Consider the following 26,822-nt stretch of genomic DNA (forward strand, 5'->3'; position numbering starts at 1 on the left):
TGAATGGTTCCCAGGTCCCAGAAAACCCTCAGTGCATTAAGCACCTGATGCCCAGGAGCTGCTTTCCTTGACCCCTCATCTCCCCTCCTCCTCCCAGGACCCTGCTGTGGCCACAGAGATATCCCAGGGGAGCAGAGGGCTGTGTGGGAACCACACTCCTACGTACAGCTCTGAAACGGAACCGCAGCTGAAAAAGCATTCAGGGGCAGCAGTGAGTCCTGACGTGAATCTCTGCTAGGAGGTATTATCCTTCAGAAGGGGGAGGTGGGGGGAAACCAAACCCAAGGGTAATGAAAACTCAGTAATGAGAAGCTTTTCTATAGCTTTCCTTTTAATTCTGGGATATAATAAATATCCCATCAGGGCAGAGAGGAGGTGGGGTCCTGCATGCCCTCAGAGTGTAGTCAGAATAAATACCCCCCCTGTTTGTACCTCTCTGGTACCTGTCCTCTGCAGAAGCCACAAAGCCCCGGACACATTTGGCTCATGAGCCCACATCTGGCAGGACTTTGCACCCATGCAGGGCAGGCAGGGGCAGCAGCAACTGCCTGCAGTCCCTTCCCCTCAGGCAGGTCTAGTGTCACCTCCAGGGTCCAACATGAGGCATCCCTGGACCTGAGCCCAGCTCCACGGAGGAGGAGAGGAGCCCAGGGGAGCAACAAGTGCAGAGCCACATGCAAGGAGAGCACCCTGACATGGGATGGGGGACCACCTACGTCGCAATCTCATGGTCACGTCTCGGCAGCCGCAGGAGGAAGGTCTGCAGGGAGCCACTGCGTGGGAAACCTGCCCGCTCCTTCTTCTTCTTCCAGGTCTCCTCTTCCACGGAGTAGAGGAGCGTCAGCATCTTGTTGACGGTGTAGATGGTGTCCCCCCTGACAACAGCAGTGAACAGGGCTCCCTTGCTGTTCAAGAACTGCCCGGGCAGGGCCGTCCACTGCCGCGACGTCAGGTTGAAGCAGTCGATGACACAGCGCAAGAAGTCGTCGTAGGGGCCGTTGCGCATGACGTAGAGGTTGTCACGGTGGGCCACCATGCAGTGCCCGTAGCTCTGGTGCCGCTTGAGCTCGGTGACGGGGAGCCACTCGTCCCGCTGCGTCTCATACTCGTAGATGACGGTGGTGTCCAGTGGCTGCCACAGGCAAACGAAGATCTGCCCCAGGGCTTGGGCACAGGGCGCCGCCGTGCTGGGCTGTGGCAGGTCAGAGACGAACGTCCAAGTGCTGGAGGCCACGTCGTACCTCTCCACGGACTTGAGTGAGATCTTCTCGTACTCCCCCCCGATGGCGTAGAGGAAGCCCTCGTGGCCCACCAGCCTGACATCGTAGCGTAGCTGGTGAGGGCTGGGGAACTCGCTCCAGGCGTTGGCGTCAGCGTCGTAGCAGAAGCTACTCTCCACCACCTGCTTGTTGGCCCCGTAGACGCCACCCACGATGTAGATCTTGTTATCCATGGTTGCCATTCCGGCTAGGAACGTGCTGGCGCTCAGTGGCAGGCAGGAGAGGGTCCTCCACGTGTTGGTCTCCTCGTCCAGGTAGCAGATGGTCCTGGACAGGTCCTCCAAGAACTCGAAGGTGGGTGTGTGGGCTCCCACTGCCACAAAGGTGCTGGGCAGGAGGGCTTCCACGTAGGCCAGCAGGTCATCAGAGAGGCAGTCCAGGTACTCCTCCAGCTCGGCGTAGCTGTCCCTGATATAGAGAGCGGCGCAGTGGAAGAGATCCAGGAGACCGAATATGGCAGCAGCTTGGTACAGCAGGATGCAGTTGTCGGAGTTGATGGAGTGGATCAAGTACTTAGCCAAGGGCTTCACCTGCAGGAAGGCAGCACACTCCACTGCCTGGAGGGTCTCCTCACTGCCAAGGATGGGCCTCTCGCCCTCCAGCACCCGCAGCATGGCGAGGAACCCGGCCGCACTCAGCTCCCCCAGCCCGATCTCCTCCTGCGTGCTCTCCCTCATGCCCGAGCGGAAGAGGGCACGGAAGTACTCACTGCTCTCCACCAGCAGGGTCTTCTCCACACAGAACGACTGCTCCTCCACCCGGATACGCACCCGCTGTGGGGGCCCTGCCCCAGAGCCTTCCTCCTCTGGGGTCATCCTCTCCCAGGGGTCAGCAGCTCTCAAGGGTGGGGGAGCAGCCGATGCCCCTCTGTGCCGTGTCCCAGCACAGCCCCCTCCTGCCTCCTCCACCCTTTGATGCCTTTGCTGCGCTGCCCGGTGGCCTTGTAACATAAATACCTTGGGCTAAAGATAGCCGAGCTCGTGACCGGGGCCCTTCAAAGGCATCCGCCGGGCTCAGCTGCCCACCCAAACTCAGGCAGGGCTCCGGCGCCACCGGCCAGGCTGGGCACGGCAGAGGTACCCGGATCATCCCATGGAGTGGGCCTGGCTGCTCCTGGGAAACTAGTTTTGTTCTCCCCACTCTTGGGCACCCTCATTGCAATGCCCTAAAGAGATGGTTTCCATCCCGGGGGGTTGCGGGGGGGGCAACAGATCTGCACAGCTGGGAAGAGCACGTTATCTCAGTATTTTATTTTATTGTCCCTTAAAAAGTGGAGTTTATGGCCACAGGGAGGTAAAAAACATCAGCAAACCTTGGTGCCATCCAGCCTGGCTGTGGGAGGAAAGGGACTTGGCTGCCACAGGAGGGAGAGACCTTCCTTAGTGACCCTCCCCAGGGAAGAGGCATCAGCAACCCAGGCAGCATCCAGCCCAGGGACAAGGAGCCATAAGCCAGGCTGTGCTTCACCTGGGGATCTCATGGTGAGGAAAAGGAAGTGCAGTGACCCTTTTTCAGCAAAAAACTCCCCTCTGGCCTCAGGGCTCACCTGCTCTCTGTGACGCTCAGCTGTGGGCAGAGATAAACCCCTGTGACTGACACAGAGGTTGGCAGTGAAGAAAAGTGTCATTTGTGGCACGTTGCTCCTTTGTGTGCCATTCACAGCTTTTCCTGGCTAGAAATCCCATTTCACCTGTGCCATGGGGTGCCGAGGAGAGGGCCAACAACAGGGCTCACCTGAGGGGCTACTTCCCAGGTCTCCCCATCACCAGTCTTTAGTTTTGATGAATAATTTAAACCTGAGCAGCCCACCCTATTGAAGGTCTATTCTTTCCTCCATCCTTAGTCCCTCATCCCAGCACCCAGGAACTCTCAGGGCAGCACAGGATGGCAAAGCCACTGCCCCAGGGTCGTGGCACCAGCAGGTTCCCCAAAAATCCCAGTTTAGGGGAGAAGGGAAGAGCTTTGCACTTGTGCTGCTGTCATTGATCCTCGTGGATACCCAGCTCAAAATACCACATTTAGCTCCGATTGCTTTTAAGCCTCTTTGACCTGTGTCCAAAGCGGGTCTGGGATCCGGGTGTCCCCAGTGGGGCTCTGCTTCCCGCAGGGGAGTGATCCCCATGATCCCCATCCTCCCCATCCCTGGGTCTTGCAGGGACTTCTACGCTCCCAGACTATTTTGGGAGGGTTTAAAAATATCCTGCCTGCATTAATGGGCAATATTCCCAATGGCGCAGCAGCCCCGCGTGGACACGGAGCAGCCCTGGCCCTCCAGCCTCGGATATGGCCCCCCCAGAAGCCTCTCGGGGCCGGCCCAGGGGCTGTATCCTGCAGTCCCGGGCACTGAGCCCCATCCCAAATGGCTCTGATCGCCATGACAACGCTGACTTCAGCCTCTGCCACCTACTCAGGCTCAGAGACACTGGGTGCTGGCTGATGGATTGGTGCGGGCACTGGTGAGTGCTCCCCGGGCTCCGTTTTCCCCTTGGGATCGAGTCTTTTGGGTGGGAAAAGGGTATTTTTTTCTAGCCCCGCAAAACCTCTGCTGGCAGCAGAAGGTGTCTGTGCTTTAACGCATCCGACGGAGCCGGGCAGGTTGTGGGCAGGGCGGCTGGACGGGCAGCACCGCTCCGGAGTGCTGGTCCTGCCTGCCGGAGGTGTGATGAGTGCACCGGCCTCGGCCAGGGCTGCGGGACCAGGCTTGCTCGTCCTGGGGACACATCGAGGAGCTGGGGACACGGCGAAGTGTTGGGGGCTTAGGAAGATGCCGGGACACGGCGCGGTGGCCCGGGGGTCCCTGCGCGAAGCCCCGGCAGCGCTGGGGGCCGGAGTGCCCTGCCGGGGGGACCGTCCTCGGGGTGGCCGGGGCAGCGTGTCCAGCCCCGCGGCGGGGCCGCTTTCCTTACAAGGAGTTTGGCCGGAGCCCGAGCAGGGGAGCCGCGCTCGCCTCCTCCCGCCTCATTCATCGCAGCCCCGGCCGTGCAGGGGCCGCTGCTCCTCCGGCCCCGCCATCGCCCCCGGCCAGCCCCGCGTCCCCTCCGGCCCTGGATTTTAAGGTGGGAGGCTGCGTTTCTCTTCTCTTTCTGAGATGTGAAGGGTGGGCTGAGGGCTGGGGGATGGTCCCTATATTTCCGTGGGGTGCTGGCAGCCAGTGTAGGATGGGAACGCCGGCCACCCTGGCTCCAGGATGCGGGTGGAGGAGAGGGGGTTTTCCTCCCCCACGCTGCTGAGCCCCCCTTTTGCCCAGGCTGGGGCACCCCACGAGCCAGGCAGTGAGAAGGTCCTCAACCGGCACGGTCCCCCCACTCTCTCCCGCAGGACCGAGGATGTCCTCGATGTTCGGCAAACCCCGAGCCAGCGGCGAGCGGCCGCCCCAGAGCCCCCTCCCCGAGTGCAACGTGGCCATCCTGGGGTGCAGAGGGGCCGGCAAGTCAGGTGAGACAGGCGCCCACCACCACGGGGATGGCCGGGCACGGGGGTGGCTGCCAGGGTGGCAGTGCCATGGGGGGGACACCTTTCTCACCTGCCTCTTTCACCCCCTGCAGCCCTGACCGTGAAGTTTCTAACCAAGAGGTTCATCAGCGAATATGATCCCAACTTGGGTAAGGGTCTTTGTCATCCCATGGAGTACCCTTCCCATCTCCCATGTTTCCCACAAGTACGGCATTTAGCAGGGAAAAAACCCCAACCCACTTGAAATGATACAAAAAACAAGGAGGGCTGGATTTGACCCAAAGCCACTTGTAAAAACAGAGGTGAAAGCAGCGCCCTCTCTCTCTCTGTGGGCAGGTCCCACGAGGGAACGTCAGCTCCTCGCATTGCCCCCAAGAAACCAAAAGCTGAATTCTTGGGGCTCCTTGGGGAGCTTCTGGTGCCTCCTGCTCACCCCAGGGGTGTCAGGCAAGGGAAGGGCTGGGGGAATGAGGGGGGCGCAGAGTGAGCGACCCTGGGGGCTGAGTTTTGCAGCAAGCGGTTCTGGGCATTTTTTTTTCCACTCATTTGAGTAATTAATAACTATTTTTCTGGGCCTGACTCCAGGGCACAGGGAAGAACCATAAATGATTTATTGGGGACATTAGGGAGATATGGACCTTGTCCAGGAACCGACTACAGTCCCTAATAATTCAGTGACTCTTAGGAAAGAGGGATAAATCCTTTCCTCCTCAGATATTTTTGGGAATGTGGTTTCATCTTCCCACGTCAAAACCTTTCCGAAACACATCCATTAGGAGCTGGCCCAGAGAAAGCATCTTTCTCCCAGGGGAATGGCTCAATGGCTCTCCCTGCCTGCCCTGCTTCCAAAAGAAAGGGCCCTTCCTCTTGCCTGATTTATTGGGAAACAGCCCCATGTCAAGCCCCCAGCTCGCTTTATCTCTTCAGGCTGAGGCTTTTAGATAAGGGCTGAACCTCAGGCGCCTGTTGTGCCGGGCTCCTTCTTTTCCCTCCTTCTCCCTGCTGGAGCCCACGCTTGTGGCATGCAGGGGGAAATGAGCACTCCTAGCTGGGCTTGCCCAGCAGCATCACCACCAGTCTCCCAAAATCACATTGTCTCAGGAAGGAGCAAAGTACGAGGTGTCGATGGAGGACGCTCCCCATCAGGGCTGAAATTGTTCCACAGCGTCCCAAGTATCCGGAGCTTTGCCTGGCTTTGGAGAAGATGGGGCTCATCCCAGCTCATCCTCACAACCACCCTTCTCCTTGCAGAGGACACCTACACCTCGGAGGAGCTGGTGGACCAGCAACCTGTGCTGCTGAAGGTGATGGACACCGCTGACCAGGTGAGGCACCGGCGCATCGCTGGCGTGATCCATCTGGATCGTGGCTGGACCAGGTCTGGATCATGGCTGGACCAGGTCTGGATCATGGCTGGACCACGGCTCAGCCACTCCTCTCACCCCCAGGATGGTCCTGGGAACTGTGAGCGCTACCTGTGCTGGGCCAGCGCCTTCCTGGTCGTCTACAGCATCGACGACAGGAGAAGTTTCGAGGGCTGCCAGCGCTACCTCGAGGTGCTCACCCTGCACGCGCGGGGCTGCCAGCGCCGCTGCCCCGTGCTCCTGCTGGGAAACAAGCTGGACATGGACCAGTACAGGTATGGGGCCGTTCCCGGTGGGACAGACCTCACAAATCCTCCCATCCCTCCGGCTGGGATGCAAAACCCAAATCTGATTTTTTTTCAAGGGTGTTTCCACACCCATTAGTGTTTGCCACGTCCTCCCACATCTCCGAGGTTCCTGCTCTCCTGCCCAGGGGATGATGTTTATTTTGAGCCCGTTGGTATTTTTCAGCAGGATGTTTTTTGGCCACGTGGTGAGGCAGCGTCAGCACCCCTGGCAGGGCTGGAGCCAGAGGAACCCCTCTGGACATGCCCTTCCTTTCTCTGGAGTTCTTTGTTTCCGGCCCCACTGCCAGGACTGGTTGTGCCTGATGTGTTTTTCTGGCCTTTTGTGCCGCTCTGTGGTCCCTCAGGTCCCTGAGTCACACGTGTTGCTGAACCCCTTGTGTTCCCAGCACGGAGGTGTCTCCCCACAGAGGGGTCTCCTCCACATTTCCCAGTATACTGCCATCACACCCACCCCTGGGTCCCTGGCACACATCCCCAGCAGTGTGATTCCCCAGGGACCCACACAGCTCATTACTATGGGATTTCAGGAAAGGCAAAACTCTTTTGGACTCACATACCCTGCTTGTCTCAGAGGGTGACGAGTGGGTGCTTCCCTGGCGCCCAGGGCAAGCAGGCACAGGATGCAGGGTTCGCTGCCTGCAGCCTTTTTGGGAGGCCCCAGTGCCCCAAGGGGTCCTGCAGCTGTCCCCTCCACTCTCGCCAGGCAGGTGCCCTCAGCCGAAGGGATGTCCCTGGCCAGCAGGTTCGGGTGTCTGTTCCACGAGGTGTCGGCGTGCCAGGACTTCGCGGGGGTGCAGCACGTCTTCCACGAGGCCGTGCGGGCCGTGCGGCGCCGGGCCGAGGGGAACCCACCCGCCCGGCCGCTCCTCATCACCGAGGAGAGGCCCTGCCCACCCGTGGCCACAGCCCTGGCCCTGCCCACCCACCACGGCCTGGCCACCTGCACCCTCAACACCCTCTCCACCATCAACTACAAGGAGATGCCCTCGGTGGCCCAGGCCAAGCTGGTCACCGTCAAGTCCTCGCGGGCCCAGAGCAAGAGGAAGGCTCCCACGCTCACCTTGCTGAAAGGCTTCAAGATATTTTAGGACGCGTCCCTGCGGGCTGTGGAGAGGGAGGAGAGAGACACTCACCCATCCCCCTGACTCTGCAAGGGCTGAGACCTTCTGTGATGGACTCACGGGCACAGCAGCAGCTGCTGGCAGGTGGTGGCCCTGGTCTCTGTGCCGGTGCAGAGCCAGCAGTGGCCGCGTGGCGAGCAGGAGGGTGCTGAGAGCCCAACACGTGGCGTCGCTCTGCCTGCTCCTGCCCAGCGCTGCTGTGGTGTTTGCACCCTGTCCTGCCACTGGCACCGGGGCCAGCTCGGTTTTCCATGAGGATCCAGCAGCTCCTGGAGGAGCCGGAGCCACGGGCACCACTGGGAGGGCAAGGGTCGTCCCCAGGGCCCCCAGCCAGCTTGGGCACCTGGCACACAGCGACAGGAGTCCAGGAGGGAGGCAATTAATCATTAATCCAGCGTGGAGGAACCCATCTCGTTCATCCCACGGGGCCCCGACTGAGCAATAAGTAGGAGGAATTTTTATTTTCTTTCAAATCCAAATAAAAAAGGTGCAGATGCTGTTTCAGCTGACTAAAGGCCTCAGGTGGCCTGAAACCGATTCCCACACAGCGAACTAAGTCACACCAAAAACTGCTGCTTTTTTAATCAGCTTTTTACACTGTAGTGTCCCTTTCCAAAGGCTTTGCAAGGAGACGCTTCAATGACGAGGACATGGTCTGAAGAGCCTTTGTTGAAAAGAGTGATATATTTCCAAAAATGTCATAAATTATTTCACGGCTTCTACATGTGCCCAGTGAAGGGCATGAAGGGAATCCTGGAGCACACCAGGCTCTGCCTGTGCCCGAGCCAGGGCCAAGGGCTGGGTGTTTGGTTTCAGGTGCTCTATCAGGTTAAATGTTCTGCTTCTCCCTGGAGTTGCAGTTACTCTGCAGAGTAAAATATCCACGTGTATATTTGTACATATATCCATGTATATATATATATATATATATGACCTTACTGACAGAGAGAGATTCAATATGGGATTTCGATCAACCTCTTTGGAAAGTATTTTAATAAAGATGATTTCTGAAAGGAACAAAAGTGCCTCAGCTTCAGTGTGGCTGTTTTCCTGACGGGAAGTGGATGACTGCAGGACAAGCCTCCCACCTCCTGCCCTGGCCCAGCTCCCAGCTGTTTGCAGCACCTGAGGGAAGGGGTGAAGCTGGTGCCAGAGGGAAGGCTGGAAGCAGCCAAGACCTGCAGGGGAACATCAGCCAGGCAAGAGCTGAGCTGGGGAGGCAGGGGTTGCCTCGAGCCCAGGGCCTCTCCTCTGGGTGCAACTCTGCTGCTTTCTTCTCTTTGTTTTTTCTTTCCCCAGGCTGAACTGCATTTTTAAACTTCCATCCCTACAAAATGAGATATTCCAATACCTTCCTTAGGGCCTGTATGGTCTGACTTCAGCTGCTGCTATAGGGCCTCTTCAGACGAATCCGTATACAGGGAGGTGACGGTCCCATCCTTCCACTGAACCACCACGTCTCCAGGTCTCTGGTCCTGGGGCACTGGCTCCTGTTTCTGTGGCTCATCTGGCCTGTATTCCTGCGCAGGTATCAGGGCTTTCTTGGCATCCAGCTCAGCCTGCAGCGGGGTTTGCCCTGCATCTCTGCTCATGAGGATTTTCCTTTTCCTACAGGGAAGGCACAACAAGGCCATGTGGAGGAAGCAGCAAGCATAGCCCATTTCTGGGGGCAAGTACCCCGGTGTTTGTCACAGCCCTCATTTTGCACCGTGTCCCTGGAACACACCAGGGCAAACCCCACCAGCTGCACCCTGTCAGGTAAGTGCTCTGAAGTGCTGGAGCACACACAGCTGTGGGATTCCCACTTAGAGAGCACAGAGCTCGCCATGCCAGGAGCAGCACCCAGCCAGCACTAGAGGGAGAGCTTGGCAGGCTCAGAGCATTAGCTCTCCTCTCCTCTGAAGATGACAGCTCTGACCCAGAGGTAAGTTTTCATGCTGTAGCAAACAGTGAGTTGCTCCTCAGCTGCAGAGTTGTTGTGCAGCAACAGGGGAACAGCGTGGAATGCTGATGGGGAAAGGCTGGGAGTCCTGTCCAGAGCCTCTGCACATATGGGAGGGCACCTCACACCACACAGTTGGGGTCACTTCCCTCCCAGCAGCCCTGCTGGGCTGAGCAGAGCTGTGCAGACCCTTCACTGCTGGGGATCCAGGGCTTGGAGAAGGGAAGTGGCTTGTTCCAAGTGACACGTCAGGAGAGCAGGGATCAGGCAAGATTTTCTAAGAAAATACCCTTCAAAGGGAGTTTGTCTTTGCTTTTCTCCCCATCAATCGGGGCTTGTCCTGCCCTGCCAAACCCCTCTGTCTGTCTGCCTGAGAGGGGGCGGTCAGCACACCACCACACACCAAAAGATCCCCAGATTTTCCCACCTCACCTGTTTCGCACAATGTTAATGGTCAGGAGAACAAGACCCAAAATGAAGGTTGCGAGGGACAGCGCGAGGACAGAGTAATTCCATGTTGAGGCTGGGGAAAGCAGAGAGGCAGCATTAGCAGGCATAGCACAGAGTGACCCACATAGCACAGCCAGGCGTTTCCTGAGGACACCCAGGATGCTCCACCCTGGACTCCGTCCTTGATTTTTGGGGCTTTGAAGTTGATCCTCGAGGCACTGACCCCCTCATATCAATCTGCTCCCTCCACCCTGCCAAAATCACTGGTCACCCCAGACCTTTGCTCTCTTGGCAGGCTCTGCCTGCAGAGAGGCCGAATCCTGCTTTGGGAGGAGACATTATCTCAGCAAATCCTCCTGCCTGTCTTCAGCCATGGCCTGCTTCTTCTCACCGGAGGTGAGACTGAGGCTTTGTGTGTCTGGGGTAAATCCCCTCCTCAGGTAATTCCCTTGGGCATCTCTTTTAGGCAGGAGAGTCAACAGCCAAGGGCTGTGTCTCAACACAGGAACACCAACAGCACTTACGGTCTTCTCTGCGGAAGAACCAGAGCAGCTCCTCCAGCTGTTGCTGGTCCATGCCTGGTAGAAGGCTGGCATTGCCTGCTGTGTGCTCATGCATCTGTGGGCTGGTCAGGGCAGCTGGGAAGTACCTGGGATGCCCTGCCTTGGCTGGGGAGGAAAGAGCAGAAAGATGCAATGGTCACTCACAGGAGCCCGTCAGATTGGAGATGACCCTCCTCTTCACTCCCAGAGCTGCCCAGCACGTCTCTCCAAGCAGGCAGAACCCAGCCCTGAGGGCACAGCCTGACCTCATCACACACAGAGAAGTGGAGAGCATTTTTGGCTGCAGACCCCATCCCGGTGGAGCACCAGGGTTGGAAAGGCCCCAGGATGCTGGCAGGGCCTGTTCACGTTCCCCAACAGTGCAGGTGTCCCCACCACTGGTCCTTGGGCAAGCAGCACTCACCGGTTTTCTCCTCGCACACGCTCCTGTCCGCAGCATCCTGCCACTGGGCCTTGAGGCCTCTCACATCACCGAGAGCAACTCCTTTCCTGCTTGCCACCAGGTAGCTCTGGCTGGTACCCAGAGGTGAGAGCAGAGAGTTGGAGCAGTCCCAGCTCGTGTAGGCTGTGCTGGCACAGAGACTTGTCTGCACTCTGTCGGCCCCCGACACGGAGAGGCAGCTCTGCGTGCCGTGATTCACCAAAGAGTCGCCTTGCCAAGACCAGTCCTGGAAATCTGACTCTGGATTACAGTTCTCCAGCAATAAATTCCTATTTATCGGGCTGGCTTGTAAACACAGGTTGAATTTAGCATTTTTTATCAGAAAAGCTTCAGTGCCTGCAAAGAAAACAACATATGAGTGCGGCCAACCCCGAAGCACAGGACACACAGACACACACACAGAGTGCAAATGGGGATGACTCCCAGTTCTGGAACTGGGGGGGCAGCTTTTCCCACGGCTGAGCCAGGCTGTTGCTGGTGTACATGGAGGAAAATGGGCCCAGAGAGAGGAAGAAACCATATTTCCAGGAAGTTAAGGTCTTTGCACATGTCACCTACTTCACCCACACCATTATCCCCCAAGCCAAGACTCTACCTTGCAGCAGGAAAAACGGGATTATCCAGAAGATCTTCATATTTGTATATGCAGCTGGAACGGATCGCATCTTCCCCAGTGTTTCTTCAGTGTGCAGATGCCTGGGAAAGACAGAAAGAAACTAAGGAGCTGAGGGATAACCTGATTCCCCTCTCTGCTCCAGCTCTGTGTTCAGAGAGGGGACCTCATGCACCCCTGCAGCTGTGGCGTGCTTTCTCCTGTGAATGTGAGTCTGAGCTGCCAGGACAGGGTGCAGAAATCTGGGAGCCACTGAGGTGACAGACAGTGGGTGTGGCACAGGGTCTGCTGCCTGGGGTTGGGCCCCTTGCCCAGGTGACCCCACGAGCTGTGAGCTCAGCTGCTGTGAGCCAGCCCCTCAACAAACTGTCTAAGCTTCCCTCCTTGCTCCCCTGACACGATCCACAGAGAGCACATGCTTTGGACAGTGCCTACCTGCTGCCAATCCATGGATGGCAGAATAAGGGCGTGGAGACGAGGAAGTGGAGGGCTGAGCTCCAAGAAGAGGCAAGGCCAGCTTGCCATCAAGGTTAGGGTGTCTCCCATCCCTCAGGGAAGCAGAAAGCTCCTCCTTGACCTTTAGTCCCTCATTTGCCAACGGCATCAATCCAGCTTTTATGGCTTCTTGTCCGAATTATTTCTTAAGCCTCCTTTGGAGGGACCTGCCCTGAGCAGGTGTTCCTGTCTGTCCACTGTGAACTGGTGAGATGTTTAGCTGGCTCTCCCCAGCCCACAGCTCGCTGGCCTCACCTGAACCATCACGCACTGGCAGGTCAACGACACCACAACACACGTGCACTCTGGCCCCACGGGCCATTAATTATTACATGAACGCTTTTACGACAGCCCCATACTCTCAACTTTCACCTGCCTTTGCTGTGTGGCCTGGAGCTGTCTGAAACTGTTCCCTGGAGATTGCTCATGGCCATGTTCCACCCCGCCAGGCGTGTCAGCAACGCTGCTGCTGACTCCTCGGGGAAGCATTTGTCCCCTCGGTTATAGACCTAATGATTGCTACTATTTAGCCCCCATTCTCAATGTCTTCACAATTCAAAGTTCACATTTTACAGCCAACCAGGCATGCAGGCTTGCTCCCTACTGCCAGAAAAAAACCACCTGCTAGCAATTCTTTGAGGAGGGGACTCTCAAGTACTTACGTGGTCGGCTTTGTATTTCAGAAAATGTGGGTAAAGCTGCTCCCTGCAGTGAGATGTGCCAATTGCCTTCCCGTCCAGGTAACCTTTACCTTGTTCACATGCATCACCCCTCACGAAGGAGGAAATAAAGTCTTGGTGCCAATGAAAATAAGTTACAACTCGCCTACGCCGTAATAAGAAGTGGCACTTGAACGTGTTCAATCTTGCTGTGCAAGGCTTCTGACCAATCATTTGCATGAACAGAAATATTTGACAAGCATGGTGCTGATTTTCTCCTGAGGTGTTTCATAACTTGTGGGCCACCTCCCGGTGTCCATGCACAGCAGGGATGCTGGAAAGCTGCTGGAAGTACTTCACTGCTTCTTAGTGACCAACTGCCAAGTCTCCCCAGAGGTGGGAGGCCAGAACTTCTCAGGTACAACACAGCAGCAGAACGGATATTTATGGTGCCTTAACAGGAAATTTCGGTAAAGTACTTTAAAGGAAACTCCTCTTATTTTACAGATCTTTTACCCCTACATCACACTAACCAAACTAGTTTCATTGGTCAAAGCTCCAAAACAGTGTTCTCAGGCCAGCCCAGAGGAGAGCCTGAGCAGGATCCAGAACTCTGCCTGCACCACCAGCTTCACAGTAAGGAAACAGCAAGCCCCAAAATTCTGGTGAGTTTGGATCTTCCAGCCTGAAAGAGAGATTTTCAGAGACATCTCCTCCAGCCTCCCCCACACAGCTGCTCTGTCCTGCTGCCCACACCCCGGTGTGGGTGAGCACTGCTCCACCAGAGGAGCTGGGAGAGCGTGGGGGATGTTCCTCTCCATCGCTGCCTGCACATCTCAGCAGTGACTCTGGCTGCTGAGGGATGGGGATGAGCCCTTGGATCCTGCAACTCCAAGCTGCATATTTTGGTCTCCTATCCCCAAGACCCTTCTGAGGTTGCTTCCCAACTCAGGTACAACACAGGAAGCTCAAATGAGAGAGAGCTGATGCATTTATGCTTGTGTGGAAGGAAGCAGAAAGAACAGAGACCAAGACCTCTCAAGGAAACATTTTACCCGTGTTATTTTGAGTTTATATTTACACCTGGACGTTTCTGTTATTTTCTTTCTTTTGCAAATGGTATTTTCACATCAAAAGCTGCAAAGTCTGTAATGCTGTGTGTATTTTAGGAACGGAGAGTTATTCACCATATCTGTCCTAAATCCTCCTATGGATCTGTGGACTTTGGTAGCGTTCAATGAAATCTCAAGAAATCACAGAAAAATGGCAAGTGACTGCTTTTTTTTGCTCTGTGCATTGATCCCAGCACTTAAATGCTAAAATCCTCTCTCATAATGGAAGCCCTTGGAGATCTGAGAGCCACCACATGCAGAAGGCAGAGCTGAGGGACTGGGGCTCTAAAGTTTGGCAAAACCCAGCGAGGGGCCCTTGCCATGTGGGAACATGGGAACACACACACGTCCCCAGCTGCACGTGGACTCCTTCCAGCCAGGGCACAGCACGTGGCGCTGTGAAACCACCCTGTGCTTTTGATGGTGGTTTTTGCCAGGTCTGATATTCTGGAAAAACCATCAGTGATAATATCCCTCTGGACTCTCTGCTCAATACTCACTACACAATGTGGGACAATGCATTTAGAACATACCAGTCTTTCTAAAAACAGTCTCCTCTTGTCATCCAGACTCTCTCTGGTGATTATCTTATCTTAACTGGTGGCATTAAAATGCGGCAGTTGTTCCAAATACAGTATAAAAGTGGGATGCTCTGTCTTTGGGATTCGTAGGGGATATACAATGGCACACCAGAGAGATGGAAATGGATGGGCTGGTTTATAGAAGTACATTAAGCACTGAGTTCCATTAAAGAACACAAGAAAAAATACTTAATATTCAAAATATTAAAGCAAGAAGGCAGTCTCTGCTCTTTGTTCACCATTGTAAAGTCAAAAGTTAAAGAGCAAATCTGAGTTATATTATAAATTTTCCTTTGACTGCTTCCCAGGCTTTTATAGGCAGGAGTTATCCCAGCCTGCTTCTCACTTGCTATTCAGACAGTCTCCCCTTAAGCAGCCTTCACTTAAAATTTCCAAGGATTTCAGCTTTCTAGCTGGAATAAATAAATAAGCCTTTCTTTACAGATAGCTGTAAATTAACCCAGCCGCTGGAGCAGCAGGAATGCCCGTTGATCTCCTCTAACTCACCAGAAACAGGCAGTTCCCAGCAGGGAGGAAGCTACATCTCTTCTGTCAGCCCTGCCATCCCAAGACGTCTCCTCCGAGCTCCCGTCAGTGGCAGTGTCACCGTGGCAATGCGGTGCCAGGGTTTCCTGTCCTCCTGCTCGGGATGTGCTGCGAGCTGTGATTCACTCTGCCCCTGAGTCATGTGTGAAGGCCAGTCCAAGAGGTGAGGTACACTCCGGCCCCCGAAGAAAACACACCTCTTTAGTGGGACCATTTACAGCGCGAGGTGAACGACCTTTTCCCAAAGAATGAACCGTAGGAACTTCCAGTCTATTTGCTCAAGCTATTGGCACAATCAGTATTAAAAGAGCACACTGAGTAGAATGACACTCAGTAATAAGTTACCCCGGAGTTAAAGATAATGTTCGCTCCGCCTGCCTCGGTCCCTCATTGCACACAGGAAGCACGTCCTGATAAAGCAGATATTATCCCTTTATTTATTTATTTTTTTTTTTAAGTGGATGGTTATTCTAAGGCTCTCAGAGTATCTTACCAGAGCAACAAACTTTGCAGGCGAAGTACAAAGCTTTTCACCTATCAGAGATTCTGCCATCCCTGTTTCACAGGCACTGGCAACACCTGGCTAAGTCAATAGTCTGCTAAGAGGCTCTGCAGGCTGATGAGCTGCTTTTTTGTGCCAGCCACCTTGGGAAAGGAGGATTCCTCCTCCCTGAACTACCTGGTTCGTGGATGGAACTGCAAACCACACGGGATGCCTCTCAGTGATGGGTTTGGAGCACACAGCTAGCACTGGTTAGCTCCAGCTTAACTGGAGATGGGCACAGTGCCCTTATATTTGTCCTGTTCTCAGTGTTTTCCTTGAAATAAAGTGTTCAAGGCCAGGTCAGATGGGGCTTGGAGCAATCTCATCTAGTGGAAAGTGTCCCTGCCCCTGGCAAGAGTTTGGAATGAGATGATCTTTAAGGTCCCTTCCAACCCAAACCATTTAATGATTCTGTGATCTTTGGCACTGAAGCTTTGCTCCGGTGCAATTAATCCTTCGAATCCTATCTCACATCCCCATCAGAGCTTCCCTGGCTGCCCCTGTGGAATCTCATCCAGCAGACCTGGACTCCCCAAACAGATGTTTCACTGCTCAGCCTCAGCCTGGCAGCGATCAGATGGGAGCTCAGAAATGCATCCTCCAGGAAACAAGAGCTGCTCTCTGCTGGGGGAGGCAGCTCCAGCTGGGACATCCCACCATACTGTGAATTGCTCTGTCTTTCCTCTGCATTTCAAGCAGGATCATTTAAAAAGTGCCATCACGGTAGGGAAGGCTTTCCCAGTGCCCCTACGACCTTTGCAGTGCCAGGGAAGACGTACAGGGAAAGGTCTCACAAGCTGCACAACCAAATCTTCTGGCTTTGGGTCAGGGCCAAGCCTTGGTGCATCAGCACAGCAGCTCCTCTTCCACCCATGATAACCCCCCCAAAAATAGCAGCAGGATGCAGGGAAGCGGCTGAGCTGGACTCAGCATGATGTACACAGAAATAAAACCAGTTTCCCACTGGTTGCAGTTGGCTCTTGTGCCCAGAAATCCCCTCCTTTTCCAGAGAACCGTGAATGCTTTCAGGAGAAACCTCTTCAGCAAGGCTGTGAGTGCTTGATTTTGTGTCTCCCCTGTTTGATTTTGTGTCTCCCCTGACAACACTGGCACTGGTTAATGGGAGATATCTTTTTACTTCTTGGAGACACTTCCAGTGTCTTGGCCAGCAAGTAAAGTGGAGATAAGATGTTGATTTGTGTTCTGCTTCCTCCTCGGATTTGTCTTCACTGTTCTTGGGAAGAGCTTGTCTGACCTTGGTGTTTTAATTTTGCTTATCTGTTTCGACCTCTTCAGTGTCTTTGACCTGAAATGCCTGGTTACAGAATAACTAAACCTTCAGAGTTGGTTTGTTGTGTTTTTTTTTTCTTTCCATGTACAAAAGCAGAGTTCAAATGCAGCAGAAAAGCCAGAATTTTTTTAATTTTTTTTTTTTTGTGAAACAAACAGATAATTGCTTTCATTCTGAAAAAAAATTTATTATCAAGATAAATCTTCAGTTAAAATGCATGTACACTGTGTCCAAGGTATAAAACAGGCATAATCTGTTTGAACTGTGCAGTAGTATCAGAGCCAAGGATGAATCACTTGGGAGAAAGTGTACTGGGGGGAATTTAAGTCCACCTCATAAACTCACTACAAATGAAACTTTAATTACTTCATGTATAAATCTGGCAAAAGTTCAGCACAGAGTTACAGTATTTCCAGGAGCCTTAACCACAGCCAGAGGTGAGATTCCATCTCCAGGGTTTAAGTCCTGGAGGAGCAGCAAGTGAAGCTCCACACATTGGTGCTGATACCTGGAAATGAACACCCAGCAGCAGCTGGATTCTGGGTTCAGACTCCCAGATTTTGGGTGGCATTTGGGCCATCCAGACACACATGTCCCTCACTGGCCTTTCTGAAGTGCTGGTAATAAATCCAGGCCTTCACCCAACACCTCAGAGAACTGGTATTTGCTGTCACCACACAGGACTTTTCCTTCCAGCCTTCCAGCCAGTGACTGCTCAGCATGGCCCTGGAAGCCAGGAGTACTTTCCAGCATCTGAGGTATTATGTGGTCAAATTTTTCAGCTACCCTCTTGTTTCTATGTTTATTTATTTTTTACTGTATCCTTTCATCTGTGCACTGAGATGAGGCAGCTGGAACTGTGGAATTGAAGAGTGTCCTGCACACAACCGAGCTGAGGATTTTTATGGGATTTACAAAGTAATAGAAAATTATAAGTTCTTTTGAGCAACTGATTTTTACATACTGGTTAGGAAATTACATCTCTATTTGGTGGCATATCCTCCTTTTTTCAGTGTGCAGGAATGGAAGCATCTCAGTTAGAATGACCTGGCTCAATTTTTTTTTTAACATGTAACAGCCCTTTCTCATTAGTTTTCTTGTGTTTTTACCACTGAAAATAGTGGCATCCTCAGTGTCTGAGAGAAGAAAACCATAATGAAAAAGGGAATGAATTGTTTAGAGTGGCACAAAATTTTACTTTCCTTTTTGATCCTTCCCTCGTGTATCCAACATAAAATTCTACTATTCATTTTCCAATTAATTTGCATGTTTTCACTGGCATATAGGAAATGTTTCCAGATTCTCACACTCCCTGCTGCAGAAATTGCTAGTTGCAAAGACTGTAGGATAAACTGTGATTTAGATGCACAAGGGAATCTGTGTATGTGATTTACATTAAAAGCTACACAAATAAACCATCTTCCCATGCGGGGAAAGAATGTTCTTAGCAGAATGATAAAATATTTTCATACTTATGTTATGGGAGAAGACAGTTCTTCAAGTGGCGATTCTGACCCCATGGTTTACAAGAAAACATTCTTTGAGTTATTGTCACTCTTAAAACGGAGCTGTCCATGGAGGCAGACAATTAAATCAGCTTTTCAAACGCTGTCAGAGCAGTGGCTGCGGGGTCAACACCCCTTTCTGCCCACAGTGTTTTTCCACGTTATCTTTGCACTGAGGCAGCACAGACAATTCATGGTCAAGGTTACAGGGCTGTGGCCACGGTGACGCCGCTTGGGAGCACCGACACCCCCAGCACTTGGGAGCACTCGGGGCTGGAGCTGTCAGAGCAATGCAGGCACTGAGGGCTGCCCTGACAGCCCCACCACCCCACACCATGATCACAGAATCACAGAGATGTCAGGGTTGGAAGGGACCTCTGGAGATCATCCAGTTCAACCTCCCTACCAAGGCAGGGTCACCTGGAGCAGGCAAGGCAGGAACATGTCCAGGTGGGTTCAGGATGTCTCCAGAGGGAGACTCCATACCCTTGCCTGGGCAGCCCGTTCCAGTGCTCTGCCACCTTCAGCGTAAAGAAGTTCTTCCTCGTGTTGAGGTGGAACTTGTTGTGATGTTGTTTATGGCCATTGCTCCTTGTCCTGTCACTGGGAACTACCGAAAAGAAGTCTGAGACAGCTGGCGCCCACCTTTGAGATATTTATATGCACTAATGAGATCCATTCCAACCCCTTAATATTCTATGATTCTACAGTTCTACAGTATGAGGTTTAACAAGGGCAAGTGTCAGATTCTGCACCTGAGACAGGGCAGTCCTGACTGTGTGTATAGACTGGGGAATGAGAGGCTGGAGAGAAGCTGCAGGAAGAGACCTGGGGGTCTTGGTCGGTGGCCAGTTGGAGGGCACACCGTGTCCTGGGGGGCATCAGGCAGAGCATCACTGGGGCAGTGAGGTGATTGTCTCGCTCTGCTCTGCACTGGCACGGCCTCACCTTGAGCCCTGGGGGCAGTTTTGGGCACCAAAATACAGAAAAGACATTAAACTATTGGAGAGCATCCAAAGGAGAGCCACAGGGATGGTGAAGGGTGTGGAGGGGAAGCCTCATGAGGAGCGGCTGAGGCCACTTGGCTTTTTCAGCCTGGAGGAGACCGAGGGGCGACCTCATGGGGGTCTCCAACATCCTCAGGAGGGGCAGTGCAGGGGCAGGGACCGATCTGTTCAGTGACAGGACCCGAGGGAACGGCATGAAGCTGAGTCGGGGCGGGAGGTGTTCAGGCTGGATATCAGGAGGAGTGTTTTCACCGAGAGGGCGGGCGGGCACCGAAACAGGCTCCCCGGGGCAGTGCTCACAGCACCGAGCCCGAGCTCAGGAACCGCTTGGACAACATGTCGGGGTGTCCTGCGCGGGGCCAGGAGCGGGACCCCACGATCCCGGCGTGTCCCTCGCGGCTCGGGATATCCCAATCCCGCAGGATCCACCGCCGCTGCAGAACAAGCCCTCAGCGCTGAGGGGCGGCCCCGCCCCGGGGCGGGTCCCGGCTCGTCATCGCCGCGCGCGGGGAGCCCCGCGATGCGGGCCCGGCTGTTGCGCGCCTGGGCCGGGAGCCCGCCATGGCGGATCCTGTTCTTCGGCACCGACCGCTTCGCCGTCACCGCCCTGCGAGCGCTGCGGGCCGCCGGGTACCGCCGCCGGAGCGGGGACACGGGCCTGAGGGGGGAGTCGGGGTCTGAGGGGCGCGGAGCCTGAGGGGCTGTGGAGGGTGAGGGAGGGCTGAACGCTGAGGGATGGCACACGAGGCCGGTGACAGGACTCAGGGGTCACTCAGGGGGGATGAGGAGGGGTCGGGACCGTGGGTTGGGCAGAGGGTGGTTGGGAAGAGGAGGAGAAGGAGCCTGAGGGTGGCACACGGACCGCGGCGGCGTTAGTCGGTCCATGGGCCAGCATCACAGAGCCCGTGGGGGCTGGTGAGGGGGCTGAGGGCAGGGTCAGGGAAGGGGCACCAAGGAGGGGGTGAGAGGTGGAGGGGCAGGTGCTGTGGAACGGCACTGGGGCACAGCGAGGGCTGGAGTGACCCAGCCCTCGCCTCTCCTTTGCACTGCATTTACAAGGCCTTCAACTCCTTTTCCCCCCACCCAGGGAGCCCAGCGAGGACCCGCTCGTGTCCCGGCTGGAGGTGGTGACCCTGCCGTCCCGCCTGCCCCGGGACCTGCCCGTGAGGAGCTGTGCCCGGGAGCTCCAGCTGCCCCTGCACGAGTGGCCGCACACGGGGCCCGCGGGGCAGTTCGATGTGGGCGTGGTGGCATCGTTCGGGCGCCTCCTGAGCGAGGACCTGATTCTGCAGTTCCCATAGTAAGTGAGGGGACAGGACATCTGTCACTGTGCTCTGCTTTTGAGTCAGCACCTGTGACTTTTAGCCTGGGATGGGAGGTTCGTTGTCCTTTAACACACTGATGTAAATTTGTGCAAACATTCAGCAGAATGTCTTTGCGTTTATTCCTCTCATCTCTCTGTCTGTGTTTGCTGAGAAGCTGAAGCTTATAGAGTGTGAATTTTCCTCTAGGTGTATATTTAAGCCAGTAACACTTCAGGTGGTCTGAGCAGATAATTGTTTAAGTAGTTGCACTCTAATATTCCCTGCACACCCACTAATGTATGCTTCAAATATACATAAAGATATATATACTTGTTCCTATTCTAACTTTGAATTATTTCATTTCAGTGGTGTACTGAACGTCCATCCCAGCTGTCTCCCACGATGGCGTGGTCCTGCACCCATAGTCCACACGGTGCTCCATGGTGATAAGGTGACTGGGGTGACAATTATGGAAATAAGACCAAAAAGGTAGGTCTGACGTGCTTTCCAAGCAACTCACTGCTGTTGTTGCCTCTCAGGACTTGAAAACATCACCACTGAAGTAATAATTTAAATCGGTCTATATAATGACTATTATTTAATGTGTGTGTAAAATTAGAAACACTTAGAAATGTTCATCTGACCATATGAGATTTGTCACAAATGCAGTATTTTAGTGAGTTGTGTAATTTGCACGCCAGGCCTGTTCTCTAATTCTTAGCATTATTACAGGGAGCAGACAGAACAGTCACACAATAGACTTGGTATGACAGGACATAAAAGGTCTGGTTCTCAGACTTCAGAGTCACCTGCAACTATCTGTAAGTGAACAGAGGACAAATAATTTCCTGTCTAGGCATGAGACCGTTTATATGGTTTAGTTTCAGCCCAAACTCTGGCTTAAAAGGCTTGTGAAAACACATTATCCTAGTTATCCTCTCTTTCTCACGTGCTTGTCTGATTATAGATCTTAGGAAAGTGCAAAAAAAATTTCATCTGAGTGCTTCAGGCTGTTTCTTCTGAGATCTCATGCTCTGAACTGTAAATTGTGTGTTCATATCAGCCTCAGCCTGCTGAGGTGAATCTTGTTGCTGAGACAGATCTGGTACTCTCTTCCCTGTGTTGCCTTGTGAACCAAACGTTATCTGATAATGTGAAATGACGTGTGGAAAATACTTTCAGAGGGGGGAAAAAGGGTAATTAGTCACTGAGTTAATGCACTGAGTGTAGGGTTTTGAACTAACTGAGTTTCAGCTCCTCCAGTGGACTCACGGGTTTTCTTCCCCGCAGGTTTGATGTAGGTCCAATTATTAAGCAGGAAGAGGTGGCTGTTCCTCCCCGCTGTACAGCACAGGAGCTGGAGGGGATGTTGGCAAAGCTGGGTGCAGACATGGTAAAGTCCTGCCAGCACTGGCACTTCTGATTGGTACCTTGCTTTGAACACGTGCAAACAGAATTCTTAGCAGTCTTGTTCTGAGTTAACTGCCCCTTTAAAAGGAGAATGATCTGAAACCTGGTGTTTGTGAGCACTTTGCCTTGCTGAGAGCTGAGTGGTCTGTGATCACCTGTTGCTGTTGGTCCTGGGTGTTGCTGTTTTGCTTCTATTCAGTGAAGAACACAAGTGTTGTGTATGGAAACAGTGCAGGTTCTTCTTTCATTGAAGTGAATATCTACTTTTTCAATCTTAATAATTAGCCTCTATCCTGTTCTGGAATAAATATCTGAGAGGATATAATCCATTTCAGTTGTAATTCAGTGGGAAGGATGCCTTTAGTGTATCTGTGTGTATGATACAAGTCTTATATACTTACTCAGTTTTCTAAAAGCTCACAAGAAAGTTTCACTATCGAGAAATTGAGTTTTACTTTGTTTATTATTGCTTAAACTTAGCTTGGCTAATAACCCTGTTCAAAATTTGATTTTGCAGCTGTTGGCAGTTTTGAAAAACTTGCCTGAAAGCTTAAAAAACAAGAAGGAGCAGCCAAAAGAAGGAGTAACATTTGGTAGGTACACATCCTATTTAATGGGACTTGTTCATTTTTTTTCTTTTATCAGCTGGAAAACTAAGTTTCCTGCTGTGCTGGGTTGTATTTTTTTTTTAAATTCCTTTCTCAGTATGGTCTCTTCACTGCCTTCTCTGGCTTAAAAATGCTTCAGAGTTCTCCAGGCTTACTGTGTTAAGTTTATTTTTTTTGAGTGGCTTGTACAATATCAAAATCAGTGGTGATGTCGCAAAATCTGAGTTTGTTATTCTTCGTGCTTGTAATGCAGACAAAAGGGTTACAGCTGTGTTTGTAAACATGTTGTCAGTTTGCAGTTCAATGGATAAATAAGAGAACAACTGAGAATAAAATATAAATAATCCAAATTGAGGTTTTTACAAAACCTTTTCTCCAGTTGTTGTCTGAGGTACCTGTGGCTGTTTGTTTTTGCAAAAAGATGCAAAGCAAACTATTAAATCTCCTAAATTTGTTTTCTCCCCCCCTTAGCTCCTAAAATCTCTATAGCAAAGAGTTGTATAAAATGGGAGGAGCAAACAGCTACACAAATAATTCAACTGCATCGTGCAATAGGAAGTATGGTAAGACAGTGGATTTTTTTGAACCCTTTTCTGACCTCTAGCATGGCTGAGATTGGTGTAGATATTTTAACTGATGACTAAACCTCAAGTTTAGTTATTCTAGCCTCCGTAACTCAGCATGTGTTTTAAAATCCTGGTAGTTGTTTAGCATTGGAGGTGGAATGAATGAACTTGATGCCAAGTGTGAAATCAGCTCAGTAATTTTATATTGTTCCCTTAGCTCTGAGATTTCTCCTGGTGTGTTTGGGAGTGTTTAAAGCACTGCAGTGACATCTCTGCATGAGAGCAAACAGTGCAAACAGCTGCAATGAAAGGGCTGTTTTAGCTAATTGCTTAACTCAGTTCTGCATGTGCTGATGGTTAGAGACAAGGATGAACAAGGAAAGTCTTCTATTTAGACATATATATAAATTTTCCCCTAATGTTATTATCACAGATATTTTGCTTGAGAAAAAAAAAAAACAAACAACTAGACAGCTGCCTGGAAATTGTGAATATATTCTCACTGTGTCATCTGCTTCTGTTTCCAGTTTCCTTTGCAGACACTCTGGAAGGACACTACTGTTAAACTTCTGGATTTTGTGGAAGTGGATGATATCCCTGGTTTTGCTGGTATTTACTTTTAAATTAATCTGTTAAGTTACATTTTGTAACCGTTTTCTGCAGGAATGTGAGCGCCATGTGGGCTGAGGGGTGTGCCAGAGCAAACAGAGTTAGTGAATGTTCATGGATCAGATGCAGTGCCAGAGAGTGACTGTTCTGATTCTTCCTGCTCATTTGGTTATAATAAAACACAGAATACAATAAAATATTTTTGAGCAAAATATTGACTCAAGATTGTTATCATGCTTCAAAGAGACGGAATTGTTTCAAACTTTCTCTGTGCTTGTTGGCCTAAAAATGCAAGATGATCTTGTTTTGTTTTTAGATCAAACAGTAAATGACTGTGAAGCTGTTCCTGGTTCACTGCTGTTCCATAAAGTGTCCCAAACACTGATAGTTCGATGCAAGGTAGGCTTTTCCCCTTTGTTTTATATTCACTGTCCCAAAGATGAGGTTTTTAGTATTTGTGTGTTGCATAACTTTTGTTTTAATTGTCCACTGTTATTCTCTCTACTAGTTTAGATTAGCACATGACTTTTCGTTTGTTACCTTAAACTTTTAATTTCCACTAACAGGCTTTGCACTTGCAAGCAAGAATTTGACTTGTAAGCCTGATCACATTAAATAAAATGTATTCTGTAAGCCAGCCAGTGAGAGCTGAAGATGATTTTAAAACATGGAAGAATCTTATGCCATTTTTATTTGGTTTTATTTCTAGGAAGGCTGGGTTGGAATCAAAACAGTCATATTAAAGAAGAAGCTTACAGCAGTTGACTTCTACAACGGATATATGCACTCCTGGTTCCAAGAGAATCCACAGACAGTTCATCAGGAGTGCAGATTTCGAACACTCAAACTTAGCACGGCAAAAAAAGACTCTGAGAGAGAGGGGAATATTGCCACAGGATATAAAACAATAGATGTGTTTTAAAATGTCTGTAAGTTAATAGAAATATAAAATATTTCGAAGCCCACCTATAACTCTCAGCTTAATTCAGGGGTTTCTTCCCAGAGTGTTTGATACCACTGTCATCTGCATATTTACATCGTGGCTTCCTGATGATACTCCTCTTTCCCCGTGAAGGAAGAGAGTCTCTGAATGCTGAAGATGGTGAATAAAATCCCCGTTCCCACTGTTAAGAAATAAATTTATTTTTATACAAAGTTTGCAATTTCTGTTTGGGGACTTTTGGTATAATCTTCCTCAGGGATAAGTTTTGCACGGTTACTTTGGTCTGTAAATATTGAAGTCCAGTGCTTCTCTAATTCAGAGTTTAGTGCTCACTGAGACTTGGACTGTCTAGTTTGATTTTCTTGTGCCTCGACCTTTGGCTAATAATATGTATAAGAGTATTTCATGTGAAGAACCCCAAAACTGGTGACTCTTTTAAAATTTCTTGTCTTAGAAGTAAGGTAGCACCACGAAGATAACGGCAAAATGAAGACTGGCCACATCTTAGGAGCTGGTCTGATGTTATTTGCTCAGCTTTTTCCTGTTTTTTCCTGAGTTCTACTGAAGTAAAAGCAAAAAAATCTAGAAGAATGTGTTACATCACAAGGATTAAAATGTTTCTCAAGAAGCATCTGTTAAAGCAGATGCTGCTGTATTTTTCTTTAATTGCCATTGGTCCGACATTAATCTGCCTCTGACAGGTTTTCCAAAACACGCGGTCCTCCAAGAAATCCAAGGCTATGAATCAGAGTCACAAACTGGAAACAGCAGCAAGGTGGAAGTCAGGCTCCTGGGGAGAACTCCTGTTAGCTCTGGCTGCAGACTCTGGTGCAGTTTGTGCCGCAGAAGATCCAAATCTGGCAAGTTAATTTCCGAGCAAATGATGTATTTTTGTGTTTTGCTCCTGCCCACTCTTTGCAAGTGAAGGTTGTGGAGTTTTTTTGCTTTTACTCTGTTTAGATCTGTCTGACAGGTTTTTTACTGCCTTATGCCAGTGGAAAGGTGGGTGGGTGAGTTTTTTGTGGTTTTGGGGAAAGTGATGGTTTTGGGAGTTTTCTGCGTTTTACTACATCACTGGTCATAACTGCGTGGCTGCTTGCCTTGTGTTTTCCCTGCTGGAGCTTCTGGGAATTTTTCATCAGTTATTTTTAAAGAACATTTGAAGCCATCACTGGAATTCAAATATTCGATGTTTGCTGAGGATAAGAATGTTCTTTTCTAAAGCCCCTTCCCCCCAGACAGGTTTTTGATGCTAATCAGCTGCATGATTAGGCTTTGGCCTCAGACATGGATTGTGTCAGAAGCTGAATTAGCAGAGAAATGAGTCTATCAAAATAAAATCCCACCCAAAAACCCACCGCCACAATTTAGAGATAATTTTAAGCACTAATGATAAAGAATTTTGGATTTATGAGGAGTGTTTCAGTTAACTGGGACTCAACAATTTCAGTGTTTTAGGACCCAACTTTTCTGATGTCCCAGGTCCCCAGGCACTGGAGAATGAATTGTGGTTGATTTGTGACCTGAGCAAAGTGAACAGTGAGGTGTGACTCCCACAGAACGAATACAGTGTCAGAAGTTCAGGCACAAAACTCCAGATTAAAAAGTTTTTAAATAGCCAAACTCCTAAATCAACCACTTTGTTCCTACGAATGACTTGAGGAAAATTCTTTAAAAGTTCTTTAACTTCTGTGTGTATATTTTGTTGTCAGTTTTAGGTGGAGCCTCGTGTGAGACCTGTTGCTGTCAGTCCTTGCTGGCAGGCAGCAATTCCACTTCTCACTAAAGCTCAGAACAACAGGGAGGAGTTTCCCTGCGTTTTTGGGAAGTTCGAGGTGGCATGTGCCCAGGATCCCTGTAGATGGAGCTCTCTGCATCTCTTTTGGGCAAAATCCCAGGTCAGCTGGACCGAAGATGGTGAAAATCTGGTACAGAATGTCTTCAGTGAGTTGTTTAATAGCAAGTAATGTCTAAACCATATTGCAGCCAGGGTACCTGTACTTGTAACTTAATCTTTTGATCTCTGCAGTTCGCTTCAAGGCTTCTCTTGCTTTCTACACAAGAGGCTATAAAAGATTGGACAGTTCTGTGTCGCTTAACAGTTTA

At 51.2% G+C, this 26,822-nt stretch overlaps 4 protein-coding genes across 5 annotated transcripts; 2 read left to right on the forward strand and 2 right to left on the reverse strand.

Moving 5' to 3' along the window:
* Positions 1-288: 288 nt before the first annotated feature.
* KBTBD13 (kelch repeat and BTB domain containing 13) lies at positions 289-2,118 on the reverse strand. Its single transcript, XM_027879201.1, has one exon. The coding sequence runs from the start codon at positions 2,093-2,095 to the stop codon at positions 713-715; it is 1,383 nt and encodes a 460-aa protein (XP_027735002.1). The 5' UTR covers positions 2,096-2,118; the 3' UTR covers positions 289-712.
* Positions 2,119-2,982: 864 nt separating this feature from the next.
* On the forward strand, positions 2,983-8,539 carry RASL12 (RAS like family 12). Of its 2 annotated transcripts, none has more exons than XM_027879208.1 (6): positions 2,983-3,736; positions 4,599-4,715; positions 4,826-4,882; positions 5,985-6,058; positions 6,182-6,372; positions 7,113-8,539. In XM_027879208.1, the coding sequence occupies exons 2-6, from the start codon at positions 4,607-4,609 to the stop codon at positions 7,471-7,473; spliced, it is 792 nt and encodes a 263-aa protein (XP_027735009.1). In that variant the 5' UTR covers positions 2,983-3,736; positions 4,599-4,606; the 3' UTR covers positions 7,474-8,539. The 2 variants fall into 2 exon arrangements, with proteins under 2 accessions (XP_027735009.1, XP_027735008.1); XM_027879207.1 differs by having other exon boundaries at positions 2,984-3,736; positions 7,109-8,539.
* On the reverse strand, positions 7,965-15,375 carry SLC51B (solute carrier family 51 beta subunit). Its single transcript, XM_027879206.1, has 6 exons — positions 14,891-15,375; positions 11,519-11,619; positions 10,885-11,259; positions 10,443-10,586; positions 9,901-9,991; positions 7,965-9,134 (listed from the first exon to the last, which is right to left on the reverse strand). The coding sequence occupies exons 2-6, from the start codon at positions 11,586-11,588 to the stop codon at positions 8,915-8,917; spliced, it is 900 nt and encodes a 299-aa protein (XP_027735007.1). The 5' UTR covers positions 11,589-11,619; positions 14,891-15,375; the 3' UTR covers positions 7,965-8,914.
* A 4,421-nt stretch (positions 15,376-19,796) lies between these two features.
* MTFMT (mitochondrial methionyl-tRNA formyltransferase) lies at positions 19,797-24,932 on the forward strand. The gene is given in 10 exon segments (XM_027879209.1): positions 19,797-19,906; positions 20,364-20,576; positions 20,947-21,069; positions 21,871-21,973; positions 22,508-22,583; positions 23,070-23,161; positions 23,692-23,773; positions 24,090-24,172; positions 24,483-24,632; positions 24,634-24,932. Coding segments are annotated over 10 exon segments (1,083 nt in total). The 3' UTR covers positions 24,685-24,932.
* Positions 24,933-26,822: the final 1,890 nt, after the last annotated feature.

This window comes from Empidonax traillii, unplaced genomic scaffold (assembly GCF_003031625.1).
Source record: "Empidonax traillii isolate 1590-97213 ecotype Southwest subspecies unplaced genomic scaffold, ASM303162v1 scaffold52:size1600334, whole genome shotgun sequence".
NCBI lineage: Eukaryota > Metazoa > Chordata > Aves > Passeriformes > Tyrannidae > Empidonax > Empidonax traillii.